The sequence below is a fragment of the Brachyhypopomus gauderio genome, chromosome 5, assembly GCF_052324685.1.
Source record: "Brachyhypopomus gauderio isolate BG-103 chromosome 5, BGAUD_0.2, whole genome shotgun sequence".
NCBI classification, from domain to species: Eukaryota; Metazoa; Chordata; class Actinopteri; order Gymnotiformes; family Hypopomidae; genus Brachyhypopomus; species Brachyhypopomus gauderio.
In genome coordinates, this window is record NC_135215.1 from 12071869 (window position 1) to 12084254 (window position 12386).

At 48.8% G+C, this 12386-nt stretch overlaps 1 protein-coding gene across 5 annotated transcripts in view; it reads right to left on the bottom strand.

Annotated features, from left to right (window-relative positions):
- Nucleotides 1-12386, bottom strand: part of brsk2a (BR serine/threonine kinase 2a) — a 122968-nt gene that overhangs the window by 47040 nt on the left and 63542 nt on the right. For all 5 annotated transcript variants that reach the window (XM_077005717.1, XM_077005715.1, XM_077005714.1 and 2 more), the window contains exon 2: nt 8943-9037. In XM_077005717.1, the coding sequence (XP_076861832.1) occupies nt 8943-9037 (95 nt within the window). The remainder of the gene's footprint in view (nt 1-8942; nt 9038-12386) is intronic.

The window sequence follows — 12386 nt, forward strand, 5'->3', positions numbered from 1 at the left end:
AGCAGGCTAGGAGACTCATGAAGGCTGTAATGAATCTCTAGAGAACACAGGCAAGCACCATTTGTAGTTGGAGTTATAATGAACCAGCAAGTGCTGACGTCTCACTGGCATGAAAAGCAGGAGCAGAGCATGAAATTATTCATGTTACACTGTCAGTTTTATTTATTTATTTATTTTAATATATATTTGATACTTTTTTCCTTTCCAAGTCAGTTTGGGTTTGCATTCATATGTTTAGAATCCTCCTTGGATGGGTCTGAAGAAGAAAAAGAAGAATACAGCCAGCAGGCCCGTATTTCGGTTTGCAGAGCAGTTCTTATAAAACGGGTGTGCACTGGCCTCCCAAATGATCTGGGCTGTCTCCTCCCTCTCATCCCGTCCCTGTCTGAAACAGCGTTCCACATTTGAAGCCAGCCCCACGTAACCGCCCATCATCCCCACATTTCCGCTGGAGGATCACTTGTTGCTCCGACAACAAGGCCTCTCGGAATATTCCGACACTTGACTGCTTCCACGCAGGCAGCCGAAGCACGTTTGAACTATTAGTGGGGCCCATCCTGCAGGGAGCCAGGCCCACTTATCTCCCCCCGCCCGACCCGGCATCCATATTCAGAAGGTAGCGGCGTGCCACACGTGCTGGGGTGTTGATGAGAGTCAGGAGCAGCGCGCACACAGCTAACGCGCCGGGACCCGTCACCTGTCACACGCCAAGCCCAGAGAGCTGCCGTTGGAATGCGCCGGGAACAGGAAGGGGGATTGGGCAAAGGCAAGAGGGGGCGTGGCCCCAGGAGGGCACAGGGGGGTGGATGGGGGCGGGGCTGGAGGGCAGGATGTCCCTCACTCACAGCCGCAGGGCCAGAGCGTGAACCGCTACCGACCCGGCTAACTGGAGCGCGGCACACGTTCAGCTCCCGACGGTGGAAACGTCCCTGCACTGGAACCCAGTGACATCACCACCAGCGTCTTCTGGCTGCCTGACGTGAGCTGTTGCTTAACATATGGAACACACCGCATGTCTACAGACCCAGGTGGGAGTTACACAGCAGCGAAAGCACACACATCACAACACACCATCCGAACACACCAGGACCTGCAGGAGTTCCCCTGAAATCCCAGTTTTGACTATTTTAGGAACGCAGTGAGTCTCATCTCTCTGGTGCTGCGACAGCCCCGCCGTGAAGCTGCCCCACGTGGTGCTCACGCTCTGGGTGACGGGGGTGTTCTGATGGGGTTAAAGAGAGCAACAGAAATGCAGGGGAGTGGTTTACAGAGAGCATTACTGTCGGAGAGGATAAAGGGAATGAGGGTAAAGGAGGAAAAGAGGAAGAGAGAGTCAGGAAGACTGAGCCGAGAGGGAGAGAGACAGGAGGAGAACCTGAAGCTTAATGCTAGTGAAGAAAGAAGTTCACCTTACAAGGATGCCATATGAGAAACAAGCTAACCAAATGTCTCTTTTCTAAAGAACACAGTAAGCATTAGTCCATCCAGTGCACTAAAGTAAAAGGTAGTTGCAGAGCAATTCTGATTTATTGAAAAATTTTCAGTGTTCAAAATTCCAGAAAGCCCACTAGACCATGGGATTTAGTTTGGCAAAAAGTCCTGTGGGCAAAAATCCATTCCCAATTTAGCTTAGAATGTAGGAATCTATACTTCATACAACCTCTGTCAAGAGAATAGGGGAGTTGGAACAGAACTGGAAACAACATTAGACTGGAACCCTGGTCATTTGACCCTTGTATTGATTAAGTCCAGTCAAGAAGTCCATGAACAGGTACTGGAGCTGATCAAACAAACAGAGCCCACAATGTTTGAAAAATCTTTACTTTTACCAGAACTGAAGCATTGTTTGAAAATACTGTATATTATAAATTAAAATTAGAGCTTAACAAAAATCCAGAATTTAACAAGCAAAAATAAGCAAAGCAGTAGTAATTATCAAAACACAGAATACAGTAAACACCCATTTAGATGCCAAAAAAAAGCACATAGTGGTTCAGAAACGCTAGCGTGCAGTACGCAAGGCGCGAGAAGGTCCTGCCCTAGTGTTTGTCTTGCGAAGCCTCTGGTGAGTGCAGACATGTCAGCTGTGTTGCACAAGCAGCACTGCCTGCCTACATTCTGTAGAAGAAAATGGAATTTGTGAAAGCAGCCATTGTAGTTATGAGTGGGAGGAGCTCTGAATAGGCAAATGAGGTGGAGGTAAAGGGGGCTTTTATTCGCTGTGACAAACCTGAGAGCATTACAGCACAGAGAATAAAACAGGTACAGCTAGATACAGGTAAACATAGCAGAGGTGTTGATGAGATGATGAGATGAGGAGAGGAGAGGGGAGGAGAGGGGAGAGGAGGAGAGGGGAGGGGAGAGGAGGAGAGGGGAGGGGAGAGGAGGAGAGGGGAGAGGAGGGGATGAGAGAAATGGGGAGGAGAGTGGAGGGGATGAGAGGAGAGGACAGGGGATGAGGGGAGAGGAAGAGAGGAGAGGGGATGAGAGGGGAGGAGAGGGGAGGAGAGAAGATGATTTTGGAGAAGAACCTATGCAGATTAGCAAGTAGAGAGCCACTCTGTGGGCGAGGGTATTATTTCATCATATGTGTGTGTGCTGTGGGGGGGAAGAGGAGAGAGACGCTCAGGCTGGAAAACACAGATGGAGAAGCATGAACCATCTATAATCATTTAGCGGCCAAGGCAGCGAAATGAAGGCAAGAAGAACGTTTGTGCCATCCCCTCTTTGACAGGCTAACCAGATTAGGGGCATCTGCAGCGCCCGCCCGGTCGGTCCCCTCGTCCGCCCCGCTGCCACACCACCTCTCTCCCTGCGACTGCCCCTCTCCCCCCGCCCCACGCCCCTCCTCTCCGGCTCCCGGTTCCTCCTCTTCAGTGCGGTTGTCCTCCGTTACTCTCAATCACTGCGTTGTGCTCCATCCGTTCCTCATGCACACGCGCTGACAGTGAGACAAAACACATTTCTTTCTGTCGCAGTGCGTGCGCCTTTGATGGCCGTTCCCAAGCTCATTTCCCCTCCGCTGCGGCGGCCGGGCCCAGTCCGCCTCTGTGCAGGGAAGTGTACAGGAAGTCTGTGACAGCACACAGGCTGCAGAAGGGGGTTCACAGCACATTATGGGGGTGCTGGAGAATGCCTCCTGTTCCTCCTACCCCCACCACTTCACTTTCTCTCTCAATACTTTCACTCTTACTCCATGCCTGCCACTTTGTCTCTCTGTGTGCCTGTCAGTATATCTCTCTCTCTTCCTGCCACATTTATCTTCTTCTGCTCCCTTCGTCCCCCCCCCCCCCCCCTTCCCCGTTACCCCCACTCCCCACCCCCAGCATCACGACACCCCCACCCTCTTTTAAACATGCTCCATATATTTTGTGTACCACAGCCTTGGAGCTGCTGGTTGACTCACACCTCCACCCAGCACCTTAATACATTAGTAAAATTCCCCAGAATCCCACCAACTGCAGCCTCCTACCATTCGTTGCAATATCTTCCCACTCTGGCCACGTCCTCTGTCCCTGCAGAGATCACGGCATCGCTGAGCAACTCCGCTCCACACTGAGATGGGTTCTAATCCCACTTCCCCACATACTGCTCCACACTGAGATGGGTTCTAATCCCACTTCCCTACATACTGCTCCACACTACGATGGGTTCTAATCCCACTTCCCCACATACTGCTCCACACTACGATGGGTTCTAATCCCACTTTCCAACATACTGCTCCACACTGCAATGGGTTCTAATCCCACTTTCCAACATACTGCTCCACACTGCAATGGGTTCTAATCCCACTTCCCCACATACTGCTCCACACTGCAATGGGTTCTAATCCCACTTTCCAACATATTGCTCCACACTACGATGGGTTCTAATCCCACTTCCCCACATACTGCTCCACACTGTGATGGGTTCTAATCCCACTTTCCAACATACTGCTCCACACTACGATGGGTTCTAATCCCACTTCCCTACATACTGCTCCACACTACGATGGGTTCTAATCCCACTTCCCCACATACTGCTCCACACTACGATGGGTTCTAATCCCACTTTCCAACATACTGCTCCACACTGCAATGGGTTCTAATCCCACTTTCCAACATACTGCTCCACACTGCAATGGGTTCTAATCCCACTTCCCCACATACTGCTCCACACTACGATGGGTTCTAATCCCACTTTCCAACATACTGCTCCACACTGCAATGGGTTCTAATCCCACTTTCCAACATACTGCTCCACACTACGATGGGTTCTAATCCCACTTCCCCACATACTGCTCCACACAGTGATGGGTTCTAATCCCACTTCCCCACATACTGCTCCACACTGTGATGGGTTCTAATCCCACTTTCCAACATACTGCTCCACACTACGATGGGTTCTAATCCCACTTCCCCACATACTGCTCCACACTGTGATGGGTTCTAATCCCACTTCCCCACATACTGCTCCACACTGTGATGGAGCCCTTCAGCTCGCCACTGTACTGGAAGCCAGAGCCACTCTGCCAGCAGCCCAACGTCTGCTAAACTGCCCCCCCCCCCCCCCCCCCCCAACACCAAGTCACTGGTGCAGCCATCAGGATCACGGGAGGCCAGGGAACAGAATGATGCCCAGTGCAGTAGATTAGACTGTTCAAAGCTCATGCAGATTTAGACTGTGAGCAGTCTGGGTCAGACGTGTGCAAAAGGATCGGGAGTAGCATGATCTACTTCAAACAAATCTAATTCACTTCTGGCCAGGAGCTGCCAGAATGTTAACAGTGTGATAGGACAAAAAGAGAAAGAAAACTGAATATGCAACGTTCCCCTACTGTTCTAAATAAATCAGATATATAGTAAGTACATGCCAGAAAATATTGTCTTGCTCTAAAATCTGAAAATACTCACACTTACGTAAGTACACACACACACACACACACACACACACACACACACACACACACACACACACACACACACACACACACGCTTTCGACTTTCTGTCTCATTCTTTTCACGGACTATCAATTTCTCAATCCCCTGCCCTCCCCTTCTCTCTGTTCACTGCTGTCTTGTCTGTCTTCAAAGCAGCCATGAGACACCATGGATAATGAATATTAATCAGGCCTGGGTCATAGAGGAACCAGGCACCAAACACAGACCTGGAGATGAGCAGAACACCCTCTGACTCACCTGTCTCTGCCTAATACCCTTCATTAGGACAGGGCGAGACAGAAAACGCACGCACACACGCACACGCACACACACACAAACACACTTCACCATAAATCACTGATACACTTTCAACCTCTCACATGTGCTCAATAAAACACATTTACCTCTATCGTCCAGGTCATCTACTCGAGTCAAAGAGCACGGAGTGACCCAAACCTCATCTCTTTTCTCATCTTTTCTCCAGCAGTTCTATTCTGCCCAGCCGTACAATCTACCACACTCACTATACGTGTGGTGGTTTCACACCACACTGGTTTCCCCAGCCAGCCGCCTGCTCCCCTGCTGTGACCTCACGACCCCGTCAGTCTTGTTGGCCACGCCCCCCACAGGTGGGGCCACAGCTGCATTTAATAAGGTGACATTTGCAGGCGCAGCCGAGACAGGAGGGACATTCAGGAGGAGGCTGGGGGTGGAGGAGGGTGGAGCAGACCATGAAAGAGGCGTCACAAGGAAGCAGCACAACAGACATTCAACTTTTCACACCCAGCTACACCCTTCTTCATGTACAACACCCAGCTACACCCGTCTTCGTGTACAACACCCAGCTATACCCATCTTCATGTACAACATCCAGCTATACCCATCTTCATGTACAACACCCAGCTACACCCGTCTTCATGTACAACACCCAGCTACACCCATCTTCATGTACAACACCCAGCTACACCCGTCTTCATGTACAACACCCAGCTACACCCGTCTTCGTGTACAACACCCAGCTATACCCATCTTCATGTACAACATCCAGCTACACCCATCTTTGTGTACACCACCACCCAGCTACACCCATCTTCATGTAGAAAACCACCCAGCTACACCCATCTTCATGTAGAACACCACCCAGCAATACCCATCTTCATGTACAACACCCAGCTACACCCATCTTCGTGTACACCACCACCCAGCTACACCCGTCTTCGTGTACAACACCACCCAGCTACACCCATCTTCATGTAGAACACCACCCAGCTACACCCGTCTTCATGTAGAACACCACCCAGCTACACCCGTCTTCATGTAGAACACCACCCAGCTACACCCGTCTTCATGTACAACACCACCCAGCTACACCCATCTTCATGTAGAACACCCAGATATTCTACATTCAGATAGGGCAAGGAGTCGAAAACACATCAAAACCGACATTCCGAACCTCTAACCAACAATTTTGCCCATGTCGGTTAATCAGTTTTTTGGCTTTTAATTATATCATATAACATATATACTTGATATATTGTTAATATAAATATATGTTAATACTTTGACTACTGCAGGTGTAGTCTGTGACTCCACCCCATCCAGTCAGCGACAATTTTGTAAATTTTATAATCACAACAATATTCACCCATCTTCAACCACATACACCTAGATACAACATCTGCATGCAGATAATCTCCATCCTGATACACTAACCTTCATCAAGATACACTAACCTTCATCAAGATACACTAATCTTCATCAAGATACACTAATCTTCATCAAGATATACCCAACTACATTCAGTCACATGCAGTCACTGAGCCTTTATACACCTACAGGGTGAGGATTCTCCATTATAGAAATATTTTGTTTCATTGGCAAGTTAGGTTAGAGATTAATTATTTCTTAGTAAAGTTAGTTAAAATTAGTTTACTAATGTGCTAGTTTACTTTACTTCAAGTTCCTTCAGCACACATGGCTGGTCCGTGGGCGTGTAGCATCAGTGCAGGGGGAAGGGCCAGGAGACAACGTTGAGCTCATTAGCACTATGGGGGAGGGGCCTTGGCAAGTCCAAAACAAAACGGCAAAACAAAGCGGTAGTCTGCAGCATGGGGGCACGGCCTTCAGGGGCACCATGCCCGGGAGGGGGCGAGCCGGCAGTCATTTGCCAGGATTACCCAAAGCTTCAGCGGCCCACCAAGAACCGCCCAGATTAATCCCACTTTCCAAAGCTGAGCACAGGCACGTGATGGGGTCACGTGCACTTTCTGCGTGAGCCCTCATTTAACAGAAGAACATGACGCAGAGTGGCTTAAGCCAGTGGCAGCAGGTCTCCAGTGCAGGAGCTCCCTCAGGTAGGAAGGGCTTAGCAGCGCGGAGACGTTTACATGAACCGCCTTAACCGTATCACACGGCCTCCGCGGCCCGCACTAATTAGGCTGCACACAATCCCGTATCAACGAGCTTCAAATCAGAAGACCGGCTGGAAACGATCCACGTGCGCCTCGAAGCACATTCACGCGTCCGCTATCCAGCCGGACGTGCTTCTTCATTTCCAGTTATGGAAACTGATGCATAAAAAATGTCAGTGTGATCGTTTTGGAGCCAAGAGACAAATTCCCTTGTGTCTTTTAGTTAGTGTTCAAAGCAAAGCTGATGAGACCAGACTAACAATCAGTGCCAATGTACGCAGCTACAGGAACATTAATGCAGCGGTGGTCATAATTACAGCAGCAGGGTGCCAGTTGCAAAGCTACAGTTAAGATAGGGCGTCTAAAAAGAATAAAGTCATACAAGACTGTACCATAGTCAATCACAATTAACACAGCATGTACAGCCTTCTGTGAAACCTCCTGGCTTAGCCTTTCTGAAAGAGTACAGTGTAAATGACAAAGGACAGAGCAGTGAGCCACTTCAAGCCCTTCAGGGAAGAGCAGGTCCACAGGATGCACTTCTCTGCACGAGCAGTCAGCTCAGACAGAAACACTAATATGTGGCATGTTTTAGCGCCTGGCACATTGTATTTCCTGGCCTTTTAAGGAGAGGAGACAAGCTACTATGGTTCCTGTGCAGGAATGGCTGGTGAAAACAGCCCCCCACCGAAAACAACAAACCCAAAAAAGAAAACAGTCCACAAACCTCTGGATGGCTAATTATGTCTCTTTATTACCAAATAATAGGAAGAAACTCATCATTTTATGTGTCTCCCATGGAAGACAATTATCCTTAATCAGGTTAGTGCGTCCTCAAATTCCCTCCACACATTCCCAAGGCTGCTTCTATCAGATGAGCTAATAATGGAGTGAGTTTCAACAAGGCACTCGTTTTACAGGCAATAAATAATGCAATGAATTTGGACGTTTCGCTCCTGTGTTCCTAAATTCATGTTTTTATTGCCCATATCAGGACCCACAAAGGGGGGGGGGGGGGGTTTGGACAGGCAATGATAGAGTGAGAGTGAGAGAAAAAAGTGAGAGAGATTATAGGAGTCAGAGAGAGAGTGAGAGGGAATGGAGGGAAAGAGAGTGACTGAACTAATCTAATAACACGGACCACTAGGGCTGTCCCGGTTTTCATGTGACTGTCCCGGTTTTCCCGGGCTGTCCCGGTTTTCCTTCTTTTTAATATTCGGTCCCGGCAAAAACAAAATTCATTTAATGTCCCGGTTTTCACTATGTTAATTCAAATGACTATTTAGACTTTAAACCTGTCTTTTTTTTCTCGCCGTGTCCATTTTACACCCCCCCTTAAACAAATTACGTATTTGTCAGACCTAGGTGGCAACCCTACGGACCACATATCAATGAATCATGGGTAACATTTCTGTTATTGTTAAATGTCAACATCATGGTCTCTGGAGGTTTAAGACACTGTAGAGTCTGAACTTTCTGCTCCGCCAGAGAATTACACTCATCTAATTATCAAGCTGATTCTAGTACTCACAAAGATACTCACAAAACCTCTAATCATCATGTCATTGTCCCTTTATGTGCACATGAACGTGGTAGGTGTTAAAGAACTTACCTTCATTAAAACAGATTCACTGAGCTTCTCTCGGTTGACGATCTTTATGGCGACTTTCTGACACGTGACACAGTGCACACCGAGCTTCACCAGACCTGAAGAGAGAGAAAAGGAGAGGGGGGGAAGAGAAGAAGTCAGTCATCCAACACTTACATAAAGAAAACGATTGTGGCTAGCATGCACATTTTCACGTAATGGCATGTGACGCACATCCTCGGCACACGTGGCGTCGGCACACGTGTTTCTCCAAGGCCAGCCAGGCAGGCCTTTCTGCAGAGTTCATGCTAAAGCCAGTGTGCTAGCAGAGCCCACAACAAGACTACACCCTCCACACATAAAACACCAACAACAATGCTGCTCAATAAATCAGTTTGCGTTATCACAGTGTTGGCCTTTGCAATATCACAGAAGGCCACAATATGCAAAAGAGCCCCATAACAAATCACAAACTGCATTAGTCTCCACAGTGACCATCCAGGAATGTCTCAGACATACCAGATGAGTGTTCAAAGGGATGGGAGAAATCAGGGCACTAGCGTGATTCAACAAGGGCATCATTTTAGTTAGCATAATGCCAGCAGATATTTAACCTCACATCAGCGCTTCACCAGTGTGTTTGATATTGAAAGGCATATCACATTCACAAAACATTGAAATATAATGGCAACCGAGCATTTCTGCGCATGTTACGCAGCCCCATTTCCCAGCCAGAGGTCTTTATCCTGAGCGCCACCCGTTCCCGCAGCAACCGTCGAGCAAGCGTTTTCAAAAGACGCAGAAGCCCCAGCAGAAGCCGCCGGCCATGGTGCTCGGAGGCCAGGACCCATACCACTTACATCAGCAGCTCGCGAAGAGCTCGTCGCCTGCGCCACCCCAGATAATGAATATTTCATATCCTTATAATTACCTCAGACATGCACACATATTGGGAAGAAAAAGGAGAGACAGGCAGTAAAACAGGTGCTGCAATTCACAGCAATAGAAGATGAAGAGACATTCGTATGGATAATGAAGCCGAGAGAATACAACAAACCCGGCAAAACAGCAGTTCACACACACACACACACACACACACACACACACACACACACACACACACACACACACACACACACACACACACGCTTGGACATTTCTGTTTGGTTTTCTTATGAGGAAGGAAGGGAGAATGTAATGTTTATAGAGGGAGGGGGCGGTGTTGGGAGAGAGGGAGCACAAGACAGAGCAAACATTCATCTCCAGCCACAGATAATTAAACACAGTAATGGTTTGGTGAAATGGGTTGAGTGAGGTGGGAGGCTAGAACGGCCGAGCCGTTAACATTCAGAAGATGATCAGAGGTCAGTTCAAACCATAAATAAATAAACAAACATGCCGTAATGAGGGAAAACACCCAGGTCTAAACGTTCGGCTGCTCAGGAAAAGCAGGCAGCTGTTGGTCAGGGATCTACGGAGCGCACTAAAGGACGTTTCCAGTTGTGGTCCTGGGAAACATCTGTGGCTATGCTGTAGTTTTCAGAGTGGTGCTGGTGGTCAGTATAAACTCTTGCATGATGAACGCTGGACATTCCTTCAGGCTCACTGTACTGATACTGAACACTGATACATCAGTGTCCCTATTTAAGACTATAAAATAATACCAAAATAAACAAACAAGTACAAAATAAAATAATTCCGGAGGCACACGATATGCACTTGTGTATCTGCACCTGCATCTTACCATCTTATCTTGTAATTTACTGTTACAGTTTAATATTAGAATTTCATCCAATAAGTTTAATGGATAATTTTCCAATATATTAAACCTTCTGTTTGATTTATATCACATTTACATATTACATCAGTTATAAAAAAAAATGCTAATTATCAGTGGTGATTAGTTTTGTTTTGTTAAGTGCAAACAGTAAATGGAATATTTTTCACACCTGATTTAGTGGTATGGGCTTTTATTCAGCCCCCCCCCCCCCCCCCCCCCCCAATATAGAGCCTCAGGCCCTCAGACCACATGTGGAGGGGCCAGTGGCCAGACCACCCACCCTGCTCTTGATCTCTGTGTGCAGACAGTCCAGAGAGTCCAGACTCCAGTGGTCCTGGTGAAACAAGTGGGCCAAACAAGAACTCCTGCTGACACACCCACGTTTCCTGTATATTTTATGAGTTAACTAAAAATGTACACAGTGCACAAAGGATTCAAACAAAAAAGCTAATGTCAGAAAGGGCAGAAAAGAACCATGCAGAAAAATAAGGAATAAAAAGCTCAAGGGAGAAGAAAAACGTTCAACATCAGATAAGCTTCCTTACTGTCCACCCTACAGCACATCCACCACTGACCTGCACCGTGTTACCAGCTCCACCCTACAGCACATCCACCACTGACCTGCACCGTGTTACCAGCTCCACCCTACAGCACATCCACCACTGACCTGCACCGTGTTACCAGCTCCACCCTACAGCACATCCACCACTGACCTGCACCGTGTTACCAGCTCCACCCTACAGCACATCCACCACTGACCTGCACCGTGTTACCAGCTCCACCCTACAGCACATCCACCACTGACCTGCACCGTGTTACCAGCTCCACCCTACAGCACATCCACCACTGACCTGCACCGTGTTACCAGCTCCACCCTACAGCACATCCACCACTGACCTGCACCGTGTTACCAGCTCCACCCTACAGCACATCCACCACTGACCTGCACCGTGTTACCAGCTCCACCCTACAGCACATCCACCACTGACCTGCACCGTGTTACCAGCTCCACCCTACAGCACATCCACCACTGACCTGCACCGTGTTACCAGCTCCACCCTACAGCACATCCACCACTGACCTGCACCGTGTTACCAGCTCCACCCTACAGCACATCCACCACTGACCTGCACCGTGTTACCAGCTCCACCCTACAGCACATCCACCACTGACCTGCACCGTGTTACCAGCTCCACCCTACAGCACATCCACCACTGACCTGCACCGTGTTACCAGCTCCACCCTACAGCACATCCACCACTGACCTGCACCGTGTTACCAGCTCCACCCTACAGCACATCCACCACTGACCTGCACCGTGTTACCAGCTCCACCCTACAACACATCCACCACTGACCTGCACCGTGTTACCAGCTCCACCCTACAGCACATCCACCACCGACCTGCACCGTGTTACCAGCTCCACCCTACAGCACATCCACCACCGACCTGCACCGTGTTACCAGCTCCACCTTACAGCACATCCACCACTGACCTGCACCGTGTTACCAGCTCCACCCTACAACACATCCACCACCGACCTGCACCGTGTTACCAGCTCCACCCTACAGCACATCCACCACTGACCTGCACCGTGTTACCAGCTCCACCTTACAGCACATCCACCACTGACCTGCACCGTGTTACCAGCTCCACCCTACAACACATCCACCACTGACCTGCACCGT